The 17,352-nt window shown below is 38.9% G+C and overlaps 1 protein-coding gene across 9 annotated transcripts in view; it reads left to right on the top strand.

Annotated features, from left to right (window-relative positions):
- The window catches only part of LOC105485381 (bromodomain testis associated), a 63,959-nt gene that overhangs the window by 31,789 nt on the left and 14,818 nt on the right, over window positions 1-17,352 (top strand). For all 9 annotated transcript variants that reach the window (XM_011747681.2, XM_071079973.1, XM_011747682.3 and 6 more), the window contains 4 exons: window positions 5,712-5,773; window positions 6,466-6,516; window positions 8,821-8,992; window positions 16,641-16,741. In XM_011747681.2, the coding sequence (XP_011745983.2) occupies window positions 5,712-5,773; window positions 6,466-6,516; window positions 8,821-8,992; window positions 16,641-16,741 (386 nt within the window). The remainder of the gene's footprint in view (window positions 1-5,711; window positions 5,774-6,465; window positions 6,517-8,820; window positions 8,993-16,640; window positions 16,742-17,352) is intronic.

Raw genomic sequence — 17,352 nt, 5'->3', positions numbered from 1 at the left:
CAATTCTAATGCACGTATCTTATGTTGACTAGGCTGTGTTAGTATGCATGCATAAGCTATTGAGAGTTTTCTAATGCTCAACAATCTTGGGGTTACCTTGAGTGATTTATAGGGAGGAATATAACTAATAGCTTTAATCCTGTGACTAGTAATGATACTGAGAAAAAAAAATCAAAAGGAGCAGCTCATCAATAGGAGTACTTTTAATAAAACCTTCCTTATAGGGAATAACTCCAGGAACTGTCTAAATATAAGCCCAGATACTTGATTAGTGTGAAATAGAATTTTTTCAGTGTACTTAATTTCAGTTTTTGCACAGTTAAACACAAACTAAATGGTCATGACATCAATTCATTGTTTTTCTTTTTTCTTTTTTTTTTCTTTTTTTTTTTTTTTTTTTTTTGAGACGGAGTCTCGCTCTGTCACCCAGGCTGGAGTGCAGTGGCCGGATCTCAGCTCACTGCAAGCTCCGCCTCCCGGGTTTACGCCATTCTCCTGCCTCAGCCTCCCGAGTAGCTGGGACTACAGGCGCCCGCCACCTCGCCCGGCTAGTTTTTTGTATTTTTTAGTAGAGACGGGGTTTCACCGTGTTAGCCAGGATGGTCTCGATCTCCTGACCTCGTGATCCGCCCGTCTCGGCCTCCCAAAGTGCTGGGATTACAGGCTTGAGCCACCGCGCCCGGCCCCGATTCATTGTTTTTCTTTAGCTGTTTAAGACTTAAAGTGAATTTGTCACTTCATCCTTTGGACTCTTTACATTTTATTGGATTTGGTGTAATGTTCAGAGAAAGAAATTTATTCTTTAAATAACATTTGTTTCTTTTTTAAAAAGCTTTCTTAGTTATGGGTGACATCAAACAGGAATAAATAAATTTGTAATTTTAGTACTACAACCTAGGTCTTCTATAGATATGACAAGGATATGATTTTTTTCATGCAAGGTTTGAAAACTGACAAACTTTGTTCAAGCCTAGATTTTAACTTTTTAGAGGAGGATGATTTAGTAAGTGCAGGAAGTATACAAAGAAAGCCTCTAAATAATGTTTGCCATTCAGACTAGAAAGCTAAAGGTAAATGACTAGAGTTTATTAAATTATTTTAGACTTTTATAAATTTCTTTTTTTTTTTTTTTTTTTTTTAATTTGAGACAGAGTCTCACTGTTGCCGAGGCTGGAGGGCAGTGGCTCCATCTCAGCTAACTGCAGCCTCTGCCTCCTAGGTTCAAGCAATTCTCATGCCTCAGCCTTCCAAGTAGCTGGGCAACAGACGTGCAGCACCAAGCCTGGTTAATTTTTGTATTTTTAGTGGAGACTGGGTTTCACCATGTTGGCCAGGCTGGTCTTGAGAACTCCTGGCTTTAAGCGATCTGCCTGCCTCAGCCTCCCAAAGTGCTGGGATTACAGGCATGAGCCACCACACCTGGCCTACCAATCATTTTTCTATAATCTGTCCTCTATAACAAAAGTGTGATTTCTTTTTCTAATTTAAAAGTCTTTGGTAATTATTTCTGCTACATATGGCATCATATTCTGTTGTGTGTGTGTTTTTTTTTTTTTTTTTTTGAGGTGGAATCTCACTCTGTTGCCCAGGCTGGAGTGCAGTGGCATGATCTCGACTCACTGCAACCTCCACCTCCTGGGTTCAAGCAATTCTCCTGGCTCAGCGTCCTGAGTAGCTGTAGCTACAGGTGCATGCCACCACCCCCAGCTAACTTTTTTTGGTATTTTTTAGTAGAGACGGGGTTTCACCATATTGGCCAGGCTGGTCTCGAACTCCTGACCTCATGATCCACCCACTTCAGCCTGCCTTGGCCTCCCAAAGTGCTGGGATTACAGGTGTGAGCCACTGTGCCGGGTCTTGTTTTTTTCGTTTTGTTTTGTTTTGTTTCTTTGTTTTTTAAATTGTATTATGTTCCTATTCAACTTTTCAGGTTTTTTAGTTCAAATTGGCTTGCTAATAATATTTAGTATCTCTGGAACATCTATCTCAGTGCTTTGATTGGTGATAGGTAGTAAATTCTTTAGTCAGATCTCTATGATTGCAGATTTTTTTTAGTTCTGTGTTTTTTTGTGTTTGATTTTTTGTTTTTTGTTTTTTGTTTTGAGACAGAGTCTCGCTCTTTTGCCCAGGCTGGAGTGCAATGGCGCAATCTCCACTCTGCAACCTCTGCCTCCCGGCCTCAAGCAATTCTTCTGCTTCAGCCTCCCAAGTAGCTGGGATTACAGGCACCTGCCACCAGGCCCAGCTAATTTTTGTATTTTTAGTAGAGATGAAGTTTCACCATGTTGACAGGCTGGTCTGGAACTCTTGATCTCGTGATCCACCCACCTCGGCCTCTGAAAGTGCTGGAATCACAGGTGTGCGCCACCGTGCCCGGCCTATGGTTAATTTTTTTTTTGACAGTTTAAAATGAAAACTTTGGAAGCTAAATTTTATATTGAGTTTTTGGGGCAGATGTGAAATTAGAACATTTGTAATTAGGATATATGCCACAATATGCATTTGTTTAGTAATACACATAGTATCCATTTTGATCCTCTTAAGGTAGGTGTATACATGTTGTCATCCTTCCCTAGAGAAATTAGTTGACAATGTGTATGTTGTCATTATTGTTACCGATTTTATTTTTTATTTTTATTTTTGAGATGGTGTCTTGCTCTGTCACCCAGGCTGGAGTGCAGTGGCACGATCTTGGTTCACTGAAACCTCTGCCTCCTAGCTTCAAGCGATTCTTGTGCCTCAGCTTCCCGAGTAGCTGGGATTACAGGTTTGCACCACCACGCCCAGCTAATTTTTATATTTTTGGTAGAGAGGGGGTTTCACCAGGTTGGCCAGGCTGGTCTCAAACTCCAGACCTGGCCTCAAACTCCAGGTAATCAGCCTGCCTTGGCTTCCCAAAGTGCTGGGATTACAGGTGTGAGCTACCACGCCTGGCCTTATTATCAATTTTAATTGATGTTTGCTAGCACTGATAGAGCTTCTTCACTAATTGAAATAGGGTTGTAAGTTTGGTAGTGAAAATATGTATGTTTGTCTTTTAATTTCAAAGGCCAGGAACTCATGAATATCATATATGTATAGTTTTAGTTTATTATGTTCTTAAAAAGTCAATTATGTACAATTAGAATGAGAAGCAAAATGCTGAGACTTTTATAAGCCATATATAGTAGGTGTTTTTATTTTTTTAACTAAAATTCCTTGATGCCTTTTGCTAATATCTTTAGATTTTGAGGTGCTAAGGTTTTGGGATTTCGAACTCCTGACCTCAAGTGATCCACCTACCTCGGCCTCCCATAGTGCTGGGATTACAGGCGTGAGCCACTGCGCCGACCTTGAGGTGCTAAGTTTTATAATAATTTTGAGCTTAGTTTTATATACTAGAAAACTAAGGTGATGCCCTTGAATTTCTTTTTTTTAGTAGAACACCAATCTGGTATGTCATATTTGTACTATACTTAAGAGTTATATTGTAGGATGATGTCATTTTAGGTGCATATTTGAATAATTTAGATGTATAGATACATATATGATCATATTAGTGAAGTCTTTTTGGTTTTGTTTTTTTGTTCAAAGCTGAAACCATAATTTCTCCTTTATGATTATGATTACTTTTAGACAGGGTCTGGCTCTGTCACCCAGGCTAGAGTGCAGTGATGCAATCTCGGCTCACTGCAACTGCCTTTTGGGTTCAAGCGATTCTTCTGCCTCAGCCTCCCAAATAGCTGGGACTACAGGCACACGCCACCACACCTGGCTAATTTTTGTATTTTACTATGATGGGGTTTCAGCATGTTGGCCAGGCTGGTCTTGAACTCCTCACCTCAAGTGATCTAACTGCCTCGGCCTCCCTAAGTGCTGGGATTACAGGCATGAGCCACCATGCCCTGCCTAATTTGTCCTTTAAATGCGAAAGCTATCTGGATATATATTCTCAATCTTCTCAGTCTGTCTCCTTCTCTTACCCCTACACCTAGCCTGCAACACTTAAATAATACTTAGCTGAGTGACATTAAGATGATTCATGTCATTTTAAATACTTGAATTATTTAAAGGATGTCATTGAGTGGCATTCAGCAATTTTAACAATGTCCAGCATCAAACATTTTAGGAGAGGAAAGAACAGTAACACATCCAGTGGAAACTGATGGCTTTTCAGAAGGCAGAAGGTAATTATTAAAATTAGAATGTTTTAAGTTTGAATAATGTTTGGTGTTGACCAGCCTTGGTGTCCTGGAGCATGAAACAAATAACACTCAGGTGGTCATGAAAGCTGGCTTGGAGAGACTGATCAAGGCAGTTACTACCAGTTTGGTGCTTTACCATACTGACCCAGGATTATGACTGGGGAGGATAGCATCAGAAACAATTGTAGGATAAAGAAAGAGAAACCCACTAGCACCCTGTTGGAGAGATCTCTTTTTATGTCTGCTTCTACTGCCAGTGTCAGCTGTACAGTATTTCTAAAGGCAGAGGAGATAATATAAAACCCATTTCTTGCTGTATAGCTGAGGCTGCCAAATAGCTTAGAAGTAATCAGATAGAATCTTTATTACAGAGTTTAGCAAGCACAGCAGACCTTTCCACAGACCTAACATAGCATTACTTTTAATAAAAGACTGTATCCTCTCAGATAAATGACATCCCCTTCTCTTATAGTAAATTCTTGATTTTTTAAAAATTAAGCCTCTTAGGGCTATATTTATGGCTATTTGATAAAAGATGATTTTAGCATAATGGATGCTGCTTATTTGAAACCTTATCTCTGTTGCAACAAATTCCTTTTTAAACTGTCAGTTATTCAAGCTCTTTACTGTTAAGTAACATACTGTGCTTTTTTGCCTGAACATAATGTAAACTGAAATTTATTCCACTATAGGAAAATAAAATATCTTTTTTTTTTTTTTTTTTTGAGACGGAGTCTCGCTCTGTCACCCAGGCTGGAGTGCAGTGGCCGGATCTCAGCTCACTGCAAGCTCCGCCTCCCGGGTTCACGCCATTCTCCTGCCTCAGCCTCCCGAGTAGCTGGGACTACAGGCGCCCGCCACCTCGCCCGGCTAGTTTTTTGTATTTTTTAGTAGAGACGGGGTTTCACCGTGTTAGCCAGGATGGTCTCCATCTCCTGACCTCGTGATCCGCCCGTCTCGGCCTCCCAAAGTGCTGGGATTACAGGCGTGAGCCACCGTGCCCGGCCGGAAAATAAAATATCTTAAAAGCAGGTATCCCTTTAGAAATTTTAGCTGATTCAAAGAGGGTGAAAACCTGTGACTATAAGGATTTCTTCATATGAGAGGTTGGTAATAAAGGCATTTTCTTGAAATCACCACTGTATTTCTTTCTTTTTCTGAGACGGAGTCTTGCTCTCTCGCCCAGCCTGGAGTGGGGTGGCGTGATCTCGGCTCACTGCAACCTCTGCTTCCCAGATTCAAGCGATTCTCCTGCCTCAGCCTCCCGAGTAGCTGGGACTACAGGCACCTGCCACCATGCCCAGCTAATTTTTTATATTTTTAGTAGAGATGGGGTTTCACCGTGTTAGCCAGGATGGTCTCCATCTCCTGACCTTGTGATCCACCCACCTTGGCCTCCCAAAGTGTTGGGATTACAGGCGTGAGCCACCGTGCCCGGCCCTCACTGTGTTTCTAATGTTGAAAAATTATAGCTTGTTATTTTTTAAGCTAATAAATATTAAAATATTTATGTGTATACATTTGCAGAAATGTTCCCTAAGTTTACAGAAGTAAAACCAAATGATTCTCCTTCTAAAGAGAATGTAAAAGTAAGTTAATTCTTTATTCGTATCTCCAAATTTTAAAAGTATGTATGTTATAACTCATAGGTATAGTAGTAGCTTTCTTTAAAATTGTTTTCAATTTTATTTACATGAAGAAAGTTGTCACTGTTTTTAGCTTATCAACTAAATGTTCAGTGATTTCTTCCCGAAGAAGACCGAATAGGGAAACTCTTTGGCTTCATTTTTCAATAAGATATAACTGTTATATAAGCCAAATGGATAAGTAGAACAAATTCTAGAAGCTTCAGCTTATCCCTGACAGTCTGAATACAGAGGGATGACCTTGGCATCCTGAATGAGTGTACAGAACTGTGCGTACAATGAAGTGAAATTTCTCAAAAGATGGTAGGAGAATGGTAATTAAGGTTTCTACAGATAAAGCTTATAATTGCCAGTTATCCATTTTGACACATCTATGTTTGACTAGTAGTTGATGTGCTTTGAAAAGAACAGAAGTGATTTTTTTACTAGCTCAAGTTGTCATCCTCATGTGCATTTTTTTCCCTTTGTACCCCTTCCAAACATAGAATTATTTATGTAACAACATCTAACTAGGTTAGGGAAACACAATAACAAATAATATTGTCTTAAAAGAGTTGTAATTTGTGAAAAAGGAATATAATCATATGGTTAAGAGATAATATGATTAATGCCATAATCTATATAATTATTTTTAGAAAATGAAGAATGAATGTATACTGCCTGAAGGAAGAATAGGCATCACACAGGTAATGCTTAAAATGTGTTTTAAAGAACATGGAAAGAAATGGTTTACATACAGATTAGAGGCTTATTTTTTTAAATAAGTAATAGCATGAAGAGAGGCAAAAAAAAAAAAAAAAAAAACGAAAAAACAGCAAGCATGTTCAGAGAAATATGGAAGGCTAAGGATATTTATTAGATGACTTGCAGTATATAACGGGGCTTTAGGATACATAAGAGAAAATATATACACACACACTCACACACTTATTTGTTTGTTTGTTCTTGTTGTTGAGACAGAGTCTCACTCCATCACCCAGGCTGCAGTGCAGTGGCATGATCTTGGCTCACTGCAATCTCCGCCTTTCGGGTTCAAGCAATTTTCATGCCTCAGTCTCCGGAGTAGCTGAGACCACAGGCACACACCAACACGCCTGGCTAATTTTTGTATTTTTAGTAGAAACGGGGTTTCGTCATGTTGGCCAAGCTGGTTTCAAACTCCAGACTTCAGGTGACCCACTCACCTCGGCCTCCCAAAGTGCTGGGATTACAGACTTCAGCCACCATGCCTGGCCTTCCCATTCCTTTTGAATAGGAAGAAGTTATAGATGATCTATCTTGCCAAAGGTATATTAGTGGAATAAAAAAATTATGTCAAGTTATGAAGGAACTTTGGAAGCATTTTTATCTCAATATGTAGCATGTAGAATGCCACTTTTTTTTTTTCTATTTTTTTGAGACAGAGTCTTGCTCTGTCACCCAGGCTGGAGTGCAGTGGCACGATCTTGGCTCACTGCAAGCTCCACTTCCCGGGTTCACGCCATTCTCCCACCTCAGCCTCCTGAGTAGCCGGGACTACAGGCACCCGCCACAACGCCCGGCTAATTTTTTGTATTTTTAGTGGAGGCGGGATTTCACCATTTAGCCAGGATGGTCTTGATATCCTGACCTCATGATCCGCCCGCCTTGGCCTCCAAAAGTGCTGGGATTACAGGCGTGAGCCACCGCGCCTGGCGAATGCCACCTTTTTTTTTTTTTTTTTGAGACGGAGTCTCGCTGTGTCTCCCAGGCTGGAGTGCAGTGGCGCGATCTCGGCTCACTGCAAGCTCCGCCCCCTGGGTTCACGCCATTCTCCCGACTCAGCCTCCCAAGTAGCTGGGACTACAGGCGCCCGCTACCACGCCCGGCTAATTTTTTTGTATTTTTAGTAGAGACGGGGTTTCACCGTGTTAGCCAGGATAGAAATGCCACCTTTTTAATGGTCTATTTTTGGTAAAAATTTTTGCACTCACTGAGAAAAAAAAAAATGTCTATTTATGGTAAAAGATAGTATATATTAATCCATAGGTTCATGTATGAATGTGTATATTTGTGTAGTTCTGAAAGTGATTTTTTTCTTCGGCTGATTTAAACCTGAGCATTAGGCTTTAAGCTTTGGCCTGGGTCTATATTGTTGTGATAAACATTCCTATGGCATTTGTTTTATTCATGTTCGCATAGGTGTTACTTGTATACTTGCCTACCTACTCACTCACCCCAATGCCTTGTTAGACAAAGGAGAAAGACTGTCTTATTTATCTCTGTGCCATCTACTACTGGTTAGATAAGGTTACTGGGCTTTGCTACTGTAACTTCGCTTGCTGCAGAATAGGTGTGAGATTTTAGGTAAGCTGCTTCTATTATTTCTAGAAAATGTAAATAGAGATAAAAATTATACCTAACTCATAGGATTATTGTGAGAATTAAAGAAAAACCATATAAAGGACTTACCCTGGTACCTCACATAGAGTAAACATTAAATAAATGTTAGCTATTATTACACTATAGCTTTTACTTGATAGTTACCTGAATATTGAATTAGAATTTATTGATAGTCTTGTGGGTTGACCATAATGTAATTTTAAATTTCTCCCCTTATGTCTGTAATACAGTAAGGAAAAATGGCTAAAGTAACTGAATTGGTCTCTAGATTTGCTATGAAAACTCAGGGGTTTGTTTTGTTTTGTTTTTTAGTAATTACAGGAAAGCTTTAAAAAATGAATAGCATTGTTTAATAATATACATGTATACTCATAACTAAGATCATAGGCTTTGACTTACTCTACCTCTTGTAAGCCATATAATGACCAAGTTATTTAATCCTTTTAAACCCCAGTTTCCTCATTTGCAAGATAGGGATAACTATACATTATAGATTTGTGTGACTTAAATAATAAGGTATTTTAAAAAGATAGCGTTAAATTATATTCTTGCCTCTTGTATTTCTGTACTCTTTGGTATATTTCTTGTATGGATAAAACTAAGTGATAACTTTGATTTTGTTTTAACAGATAGAATGTTCTGTGCAAGACAAAACCTCTGCCAATACTACCCTTGTTCATCAGACCACACCTTCACATGTAATGCCACCAAATCACCACCAATTAGCATTTAATTATCAAGAATTAGAACATTTACAGACCATGAAAAACATTTCACCTTTACAAATTCTGCCTCCCTCAGGTAAGAAATTAACAAGTAAACAACTGTTATTGAGAAACTGACTTCTAAAACTATATGTATATGAAAATGCTATGGTCATCTTAAGTGTTAAATATCTGGGAAATACCAACAATCATAACTAGTAAATTCCAGGTTACGAATAATCACTGAAGCACATCATTAGAAATTATCTGCTTTATACCTGTAGGCATTCATTACATTTAAAAGAAAGAAAATTATGTATACAGTTCACACCCAATTTACTTTCATGTAAATTATATACATTGGTATGATATATATACACACACACGCACTACATATATAAATATATATATAAATTATATACACATTTATGTGTATAATATACATACATTTTACACACACACACACACACACGCCTGTTACTGCCGGAGCCCATACTACCAAGTTCTGAGCAGATCTGGGAAATGCTGCTTTAACTTCCATGACACCTATCTGGATTAGAAAAGTAGGAAAGAATAAGGGAAAGATAACTTACTTAGAGATTCTATAGGTAAATAAATGAAGTTATAGGTATATAAAATAGTTTACACTTAAGGAAACTTGGGCTAGAAATTCTTGCCTAAGGGTAGTTCCTATTCATCTAAAACTGGTTAAATTTTTATATTTTTAGATTTGTTTGACTTAATATCTTATCAGAAGGGAAAGTTTTGCATCTCAACTTGGTTCTCCTGGTGGGTCGAAGGGGATGTGTGGCACGAAGGGTACTTCTGATATGAGTTTAGCCTAGAGCATAACTAAACCTTGAGACACTAATGTATTTAGGCCTAAGTTAAAGGCAGATATGAATATTCCTTGTCCATTCTTCTTCCCTCTAGAATGTGCTCTGGTTTCCACTTGGCCACCCAAGAGCGGAAGTATCTCCCTAGCAGAATAAATTTCCAAGCTGTTTTACTGCAACACAGATTAGGAGGAAGAGGGAGACGTTTTGATCCTTCTTTGCAGCTTTCAGTTTAAAAGCTCCCTATTATTTTGTGTGTGTGTGTGTGTGTGTGTGTGTGTGTGTGGTTTTTTTTTAATTTATTTTTTGAGATGGAGTCTCGCTCTGTCTTGCAGGTGGGAGTGCAGTGGCACAATCTTGGCTTACTGCAACCTCTGCCTCCCGGGTTCAAGCGACTCTCCTGCCTCAGCCTCCTGAGTAGCTGGGATTACAGGCGTGCGCCACCATGCCCAGCTAATATTTTTGTAGTTTGTTTTTTTTTTTTGTTTGTTTTTTGTTTTTTTTGAGACGGAGTTTCATTCTTGTTACCCAGGGTGGGTGCAGTGGTGCGATCTTGACTCACTGCAACCTCTGTCTCCCAGGTTCAAGCAATTCTCCTATCTCAGCCTCCAGAGGAGCTGTGATTACAGGCATGTAGCACCACACCCAGCTAATTTTTTTTCTTTTTAGTAGAGACAGGGTTTCACCGCGTTGGTTAGGCTGGTCTCTATCTCTTGACCTCAGATGATCCGCTTGCCTCAGCCTCCCTATTCTGTGTTTGAATATTCCATTTTGTCTTTACCTAAAGTTATATCTCTTCATTGTGGGGAAGGGAATGGAGATCAATGGAGAAAATATCTAAGGCCACACCGGAGGGCATTCCAGGAAGAAGAATAAACAAATATCCCAAGTATGAAATATTTATGTCTACTCTTTTTTGGAAATACATTTTCAAGATTCTTGGAGAATAACGGAATGATAGCTATAGGTCATGAGTTACCTAGAATATACCAGTGCTATTAATTTGTATACAACAAATTGTATACAAATTTGTATACTTTTATTTGTGTACAACAAGGAGCTTCATATAGGAAGCATAATCAGATTTTATTCAATTTTATTTTATTTATTTTTTGACACAGAGTCTCGCCCTGTTGCGCAGGCTGGAGTGTAGTAGCACAACGTCTGCTCCCTGCAACCCCTGCCTCCTGGGTTCAAGCGATTCTCATGTCTCAGCCACCCAAGTATTTGGGATTACAGGCATGCACCACCATATACGGCTAATTTTTGTATTTTTTGTAGAGATAAGGTTTCGCCACGTTGGCCAGGCTGGTCTTGAACTCCTGGCCTCAAGTGATCCACCTACCTTGGCCTCCCGAGGTTCTAGGATTACAGGCATGAGCCACCACACCTGGCCCTAGGTTTTATAATAGGGAAAAAATTGCTGCTTACTATATAGAGGATGGATTAAGATGATACTCTGATGTAGTTAGGATCAAGTAAGGACACTGAATGCTATAGTCTAGGAAATGAATTATTAGGACCAAAAGTAACACAGCAACTATAGAAAGGATGTGGATGTATAAGGCATTTTTGTGGCAGAATTGATAGACTTTGTTAAAATGAATGAGCCACTGGGAGATTATCTAATAGTTGGATTGAAAACAGGAGACAACTCATTTTGCACATGTTTGAGATGTTACAGAATATCTAAGTGGAAATATAAAGCTAGAAATAGGTTTCTAGAACTACCAGCGTGTAACAGGAGTTACAAATTAGGAATTAGCAGTATGTAGAAGCTACTTGAAGCCGTAAGAATAAACGAAAACACCCAGGAAAATCTGCAGAGCAGGAAGAGAAAAGCTCAAGGACAAAATTCTAAGAAACAAAACCTCCTCAGTAAAAGTAGAAAAAAATAGTTAAAAGAAGAGGTAATCAAAGGTAGAGAAAAAGGGAAAATAGTGTAATAGAAGCCCATGAAGATAGATTTTTTTTGGAAGGAAATCAAGAGTATCACATACTGCAGAGCATTTAAGTAGGATGAGGAATGGAGAGAGGGCATTACATTGGGAATGTGAGAATTTTTACTTTTGCAGAGGCTTTTTTAGTACCCATTGTGATGGGGTGGAAACCAGATTGTTGTAAATTCAGAAGTAATGGAATTTGAGTGTAGTGAATTTGAGTGTAAACCATTCTTTGAAGAACTTTGTTGGTAAAGAGGATGGGAAGATATTTGTGGCTTTAACAGGAAAATAGATTTTTTTGGAGGAGTGGGCGAGATTGTTTTGAGTTTTTTAATTGGAGAGATTTGAACATTTGAAGGCTCATTATAAAGAGCTAAAGTAGGCAAAAGTTACTGCTTTAGCCAGAGTATGTTTTAGAAGAATGCCAGGGTAGCCTTGCCCTTGAAAAGGAATAGATTATGAAAAACAAAGGTAAGAATATAGTCAAGGTGTTCTCTTATTCCTAATTTAAGAAAACACCCTATCTATGAAAAGTCAGACTTTTAATACCTACACCTTCAGTAAGGATCAGTTTGTTATATTACTTGAAATTCTGTTTATATGATTCTTATTAGTAATCTAATATATAAAGGAAAGTTTGGATGGTGCCAAAGTAGCTGTTCTTTTGCAGTTAGCAAAATTCTCAGAAACAATGTGGTTTACATTTGCCAACTGTAGGTGGCACTATGCCCAAGGGACATTGCAAATGTATGTGAGCCATAAGATTTATAAAGACATTTTCTTTTTCTGGAGTTAAATCTCAATAGAAATAAATTTTTTGTTAAACCTTACAACTAAATGATAAAAGTAACATGTATGTTGAAGTTTTCTTATTGGAAAAATAGTTTGACAAAATGTTAGAGTACGTAAAATATTAAAAAGTGAATTTTTAAGTGTTACTGGTTTTCATCACACCTGCCCACATACGATCTCCACATGAAATGGACGATGTTGAATTTTTTTTCCTTATAAGTTGAAGCTTTTAGCCATAAAAGATTACTACCCTTATCCTTATAGTTTACCCTTTCCCTGTCTCATAAAAACTTCACTAAATTGCAGCCATAAAAAAAGATGAATTCATGTCCTTTGCAGGGACATGAATGAAGCTGGAAACCATTATTCTCAGCAAACTAACACAAGAACAGAAAACCAAACACCGCATGTTCTCACTCCTAAGTGGGAATTGAACACTGAGAGCACATGGACACAGGGAGGGGAACATCACACACTGGGGCCTGTGGGGGGCTAGGGGAGAAGTAGCATTAGGAGAAATACCTAATGTAGATGACGGGTTGATGGGTACAGCAAACCACCATGGCACGTGTATACCTATGTAATAAACCTGCACGTTCTGTACATGTATCCCAGAACTTAAAGTATAATAAAAAAAATTTTTTTTAAACTTCACTAAATTATATTGAGTCTTTAAAATATTTAGGTTGTTATATAAACATGAATTCATAATTGCAAATGAAAAAGTAAATCCAGGAGTTTGCTATCTCATAGGAGACATGAACAACTGGTATATAAAGTAAAAATAATGTGCCCTGAGAGAAGCTAAAGTGAACTTTAAGGAAGTAAAGAAGGCAGAATCACCTGATCTGTTTGGCAGATACGTATTTTACAGAATGAGTATCATTTGAGCTGGATATTGCAGAAAAAAATAAGGCTTACCTATGTATATTTAGTATAGAAAGGCATTTGGATGGAGGAAGCAACATGAATGTGAAGGTTTTTAGGCAACTCATAATTCCATGTGATTAAAGATTTGGTTGGATTAAACAGGAATGTGGAAAATTAGAAAGGTAGACCAGGTTTAGATCATTTAACCCTTTAAGTCCAGATACTTTGTACTTAATTATAATAGTATAGTCAGTGGGGAGGCAGTGAAGGCTTTTTGAGTGAAGTTGTGCCTCTGGGTGATTTATTTGCCAATATTATTTAGGTGAGTTGAAGGAAAGAATATAGAGACTAGAGAAGGGAGGAGACCAGCTGGGCTGTTGCAGTAGTAGGGAAAAAATGACATAAAGTGATAGAAGGAAAGAGAAGGGGAAAGTTAAATTAGAAGAGTAGAATGGGCAGGTCTGCAAAATATGAAAACGTGCTGGGTTAATAACCCAGGGATATAAGCTTTGGTGGCTCACAGGATACTGGCTAGATACTGTCCAGGTTGACAGACCTGGGACACAGATGAAGAATAGGCTTCTGAGGAAAGATTAGTTTTGTAGTGTTTTGAGGTGTCACAGCGTAATTTATGTAAAAATATTTTTCAGGGAGTTGGACCCTTGACATACTTCCTAGGCTTTTATGACACCTCTCTTAACCATCCTATCTCTCTGTTCCTTACAGATCTCTCTTTATCTGCCTCCCTTTAGATGTTGATAATTGTCTAAGTCGCATCCTTAAGCCTCTTATATGTTTTTTTCGTCTACTCCAGAATTACCCAACCATGTTTCAAAGCACAGTCTTACTGAATGAATGTCCCCTCAGCTCTTATAGCAATGAGCTGGGAGCAGCCTTCCCATTTGTGCAGGTGGCCATACATTGATCATTTTCTATATATCATGACGTGGAAAAGGTTGGAAGCAGTGCTGTATACTTGAGTGATCTTTGGCATCCATGACTTCTAGTCTCATTTTTACAGTTCAAATGTATCCAGGCCCCAGGCATGTTTATACAACTCTACTAAATGTCTTTGCTTAAACATCACATAGGCATTCCACACACAGCCATGTAAAAACTGAATTCCCCCTTTTAGTCCCCAGATTTTATTTATTTTTTTGAGACAGTCTTCCTGTGTTGCTCAGGCTGGAGTACAGTGGCACAAACATGGCTCATTGCAGCCTTGACTTCCTGGGCTGAAGCCATCCTCCTACCTCAGCCTCTCAAAGTAGCTGGGACCTCAAATATGTGCCACCATGCCCAGCTAAGTTTTTGTTTGTTTGTTTTGTTTTGTTTGGTAGAGATGGGGTGGTCTCAAACTTCTGGGCTTAAGGAATCCTCCCGCCTTGGCCTCCCAAAGTGCTGGATTGCAGGCCTGAGCCATTGCACCCAGCCTAGTACCCAGAATTTAATCCTTCCTCTTTAATTGTTAATAATGGCACTATCACCACTTACCAACTTAGGGTCAGCAAATTGAGGGTCACTTTAGAATTTCACTTACCATACATACTTTTTCTCCTTTGTAAATCATCACTGACAGGAAGCAGAGAAGGGAAGGTAGTCCTGTACTTACAGCTTTGGCTTTTCTCAGTTTTTTTTTCCTTTCCTTGTTGAAGTGAGGAAACACGGCTACACTGGGGCTGTGTAGAGACATACAAATTAAAAATTTGAGCTTTTGTTCATGCATTCTTTGACAGTGTTTTGTCTTGCTCTCCTGTGCTCACTGCTATTCCTTGATGTTCCTTGCTCTCTTCTTCTAAACCTCAACCTCAGAGTATGATTTAGCCAGAGAATCCATCAAGGGATTGATGGGTGGTAGAAGCTTAAATGTAAGTCCCTATAATATGTAAGTGGCCAGGATTTTGTTAGTTTGGGTCAGTTAACAAAGACAGCAGCTCAGTTTTGATTTGTCCCTCTTGTTCTTCAGCCACTAATTAGAACCTGTGGACGATGACTAGAGAGAATTGAATCAAGTGGTCAATTAAGTTTCATGTATCAGGATGTTCCATGTTGCGGATGACAGAAAACTCAGCCCAAACTGATTTAATAAGGAATTTTGTTGGCATATATAGGCAATAGTCCAAAGATAGGTCAATCTTTTAGTCATGGCTTTATCAGGGCTCACACTCTGTAGTTAATCTTCACCAATAATAATAAATGAAATATTTGCATGAAAACTTAAGAATTAATGAGATTGCATGAGTTCTCCTCGCCTCAGAGTCAGACTTACTGCATTTCTCATCCCTGTTCCCTTGGTAGCTATTTTGAGTGTCTGGTATCTTAGTTCCCCTCTGTGTTTTTTTGTCTCCAATTGGCCACCCAGGCAGAATCTTTCCCTTGGAAGCCCTGCACTGGCTCAGGTCTGCTCTTCCTAAATGAGTTACTGATGGTGAGATACAATTACCATGATTGGCTTGGCCTAATCAAAACCCACCTCTAGGCTGGGCACGTAATACCTGAGGATAGTTACTACGTTTTAGTCATCCTTATGTTCCCAGTGTTTAGTACATAGTATGTGCTCAGTAAATGTTTAGTGATAACTGGGTTTTATCAGCAGTCTAAATTGCTTCAGATAAGTTATGCTATGGTTTTGAATATTTGTCCTTTCCAAAACTCACATTGAAATTTACAGGCCTGGCCAGCCACAATGGCTCATGCCTGTAATCCCAGCACTTTGGGAGGCCAAGGCGGGCGGATCACTGAAGGTCAGGAGTTCAAGTCCAGCCTGGCCAACGTGGTAAAACCCCATCTCTACTAAAAATACAAAAATTAGCCAGGCATGGTGGTGGGCACCTGTAATTGGGTGGCTGAGGCAGGAGAATCTCTTGAACCCTGGAGGTGGAGGTTGCAGTGAGCCAAGATTGCGCCATTGTACTCTAGCCTGGGGCATCAAAGCAAGACCTCTCTCAAAAAAAAAAAAAAAACAAAACATCTGGAGCTGAAGTCACTCTGTACACTGGAGAGCTGCTATAGCATGGGGTCAAATAAAATAGGTTTTGGTATGTGAGTATGATGTCAGCTATACTTCATGCTGACCAGAATAAGCAAAAATAACAAAAAGAGAACAAAGTGGTAACTTTCAAATGAGAAATATTTTACAGTATAACAGGTCCCTAACTAAGAATATTCCAAAGTTAAATGATGCATCAAAAAATTAGTCTCTTTGTTTTCATAGTGTCTGACCTGGAAGGAAAAATAAAATCAAATTCTGGTTGAGTAGGATGAAATATTTTAATTATACTATTCTAAAAATGTGTGCATCCAGGTGATTCTGAACAGCTCTCAAATGGCATAACTGTGATGCATCCATCTGGTGATAATGCCACAACGATGTTAGAATCTGAATGTCAAGCTCCTGTGCAGAAGGTAAAAGTAATGTTTTTTTTTTTTTTCTAACAAATCTTGAAAGGATTTGAAATTGGGTTTGGAAGTGGTACAAGAGGTATTTAAAAGCCCTGACTTAAATGAAATGTTGGATCTCTAAGCCTAATTTTTGCCTATGTAATTTTTAAGAAAAGTACTCACGAGTAACATCCTTCCCCTATCCACCTACCTACCTATCATTGGTCCTCTTGTTTGTATTTTTGTTTGTTTGTTTGTTTTTTGAGACAGAGTCTCACTCTGTCACCTAGGCTGGAGTGCAGTGGCACAATCTCGGCTCACTGCAACCTCTGCCTCCCAGGTTCAAGCGATTCTCATGCCTCAGCCTCCCGAGTAACTAGGATTGCAGGTGTGTACCACCATGCCCGGCTAATTTTTGTATTTTTATTGGAGATGGTGTTTCGCCATGTTGGCCAGGTTGGTCTCGAACTCCTGATCTTAGGTGATCCACTCACCTTGACCTCTCAAAGTGTTGGGATTACAGGCATGAGCCGTCGCACTTGGCCCTCTTGTTTGTGTTTAACTGAAAGTTCTATAATGTTGATATTTATTTGCCAGCAATCCCAATTTTAAAGCATGTCATAAAACCATCTATT

This window comes from Macaca nemestrina, chromosome 1 (assembly GCF_043159975.1).
Source record: "Macaca nemestrina isolate mMacNem1 chromosome 1, mMacNem.hap1, whole genome shotgun sequence".
Taxonomy (NCBI): Eukaryota; Metazoa; Chordata; class Mammalia; order Primates; family Cercopithecidae; genus Macaca; species Macaca nemestrina.
This window is presented reverse-complemented; position numbering and strand designations above follow the sequence as displayed.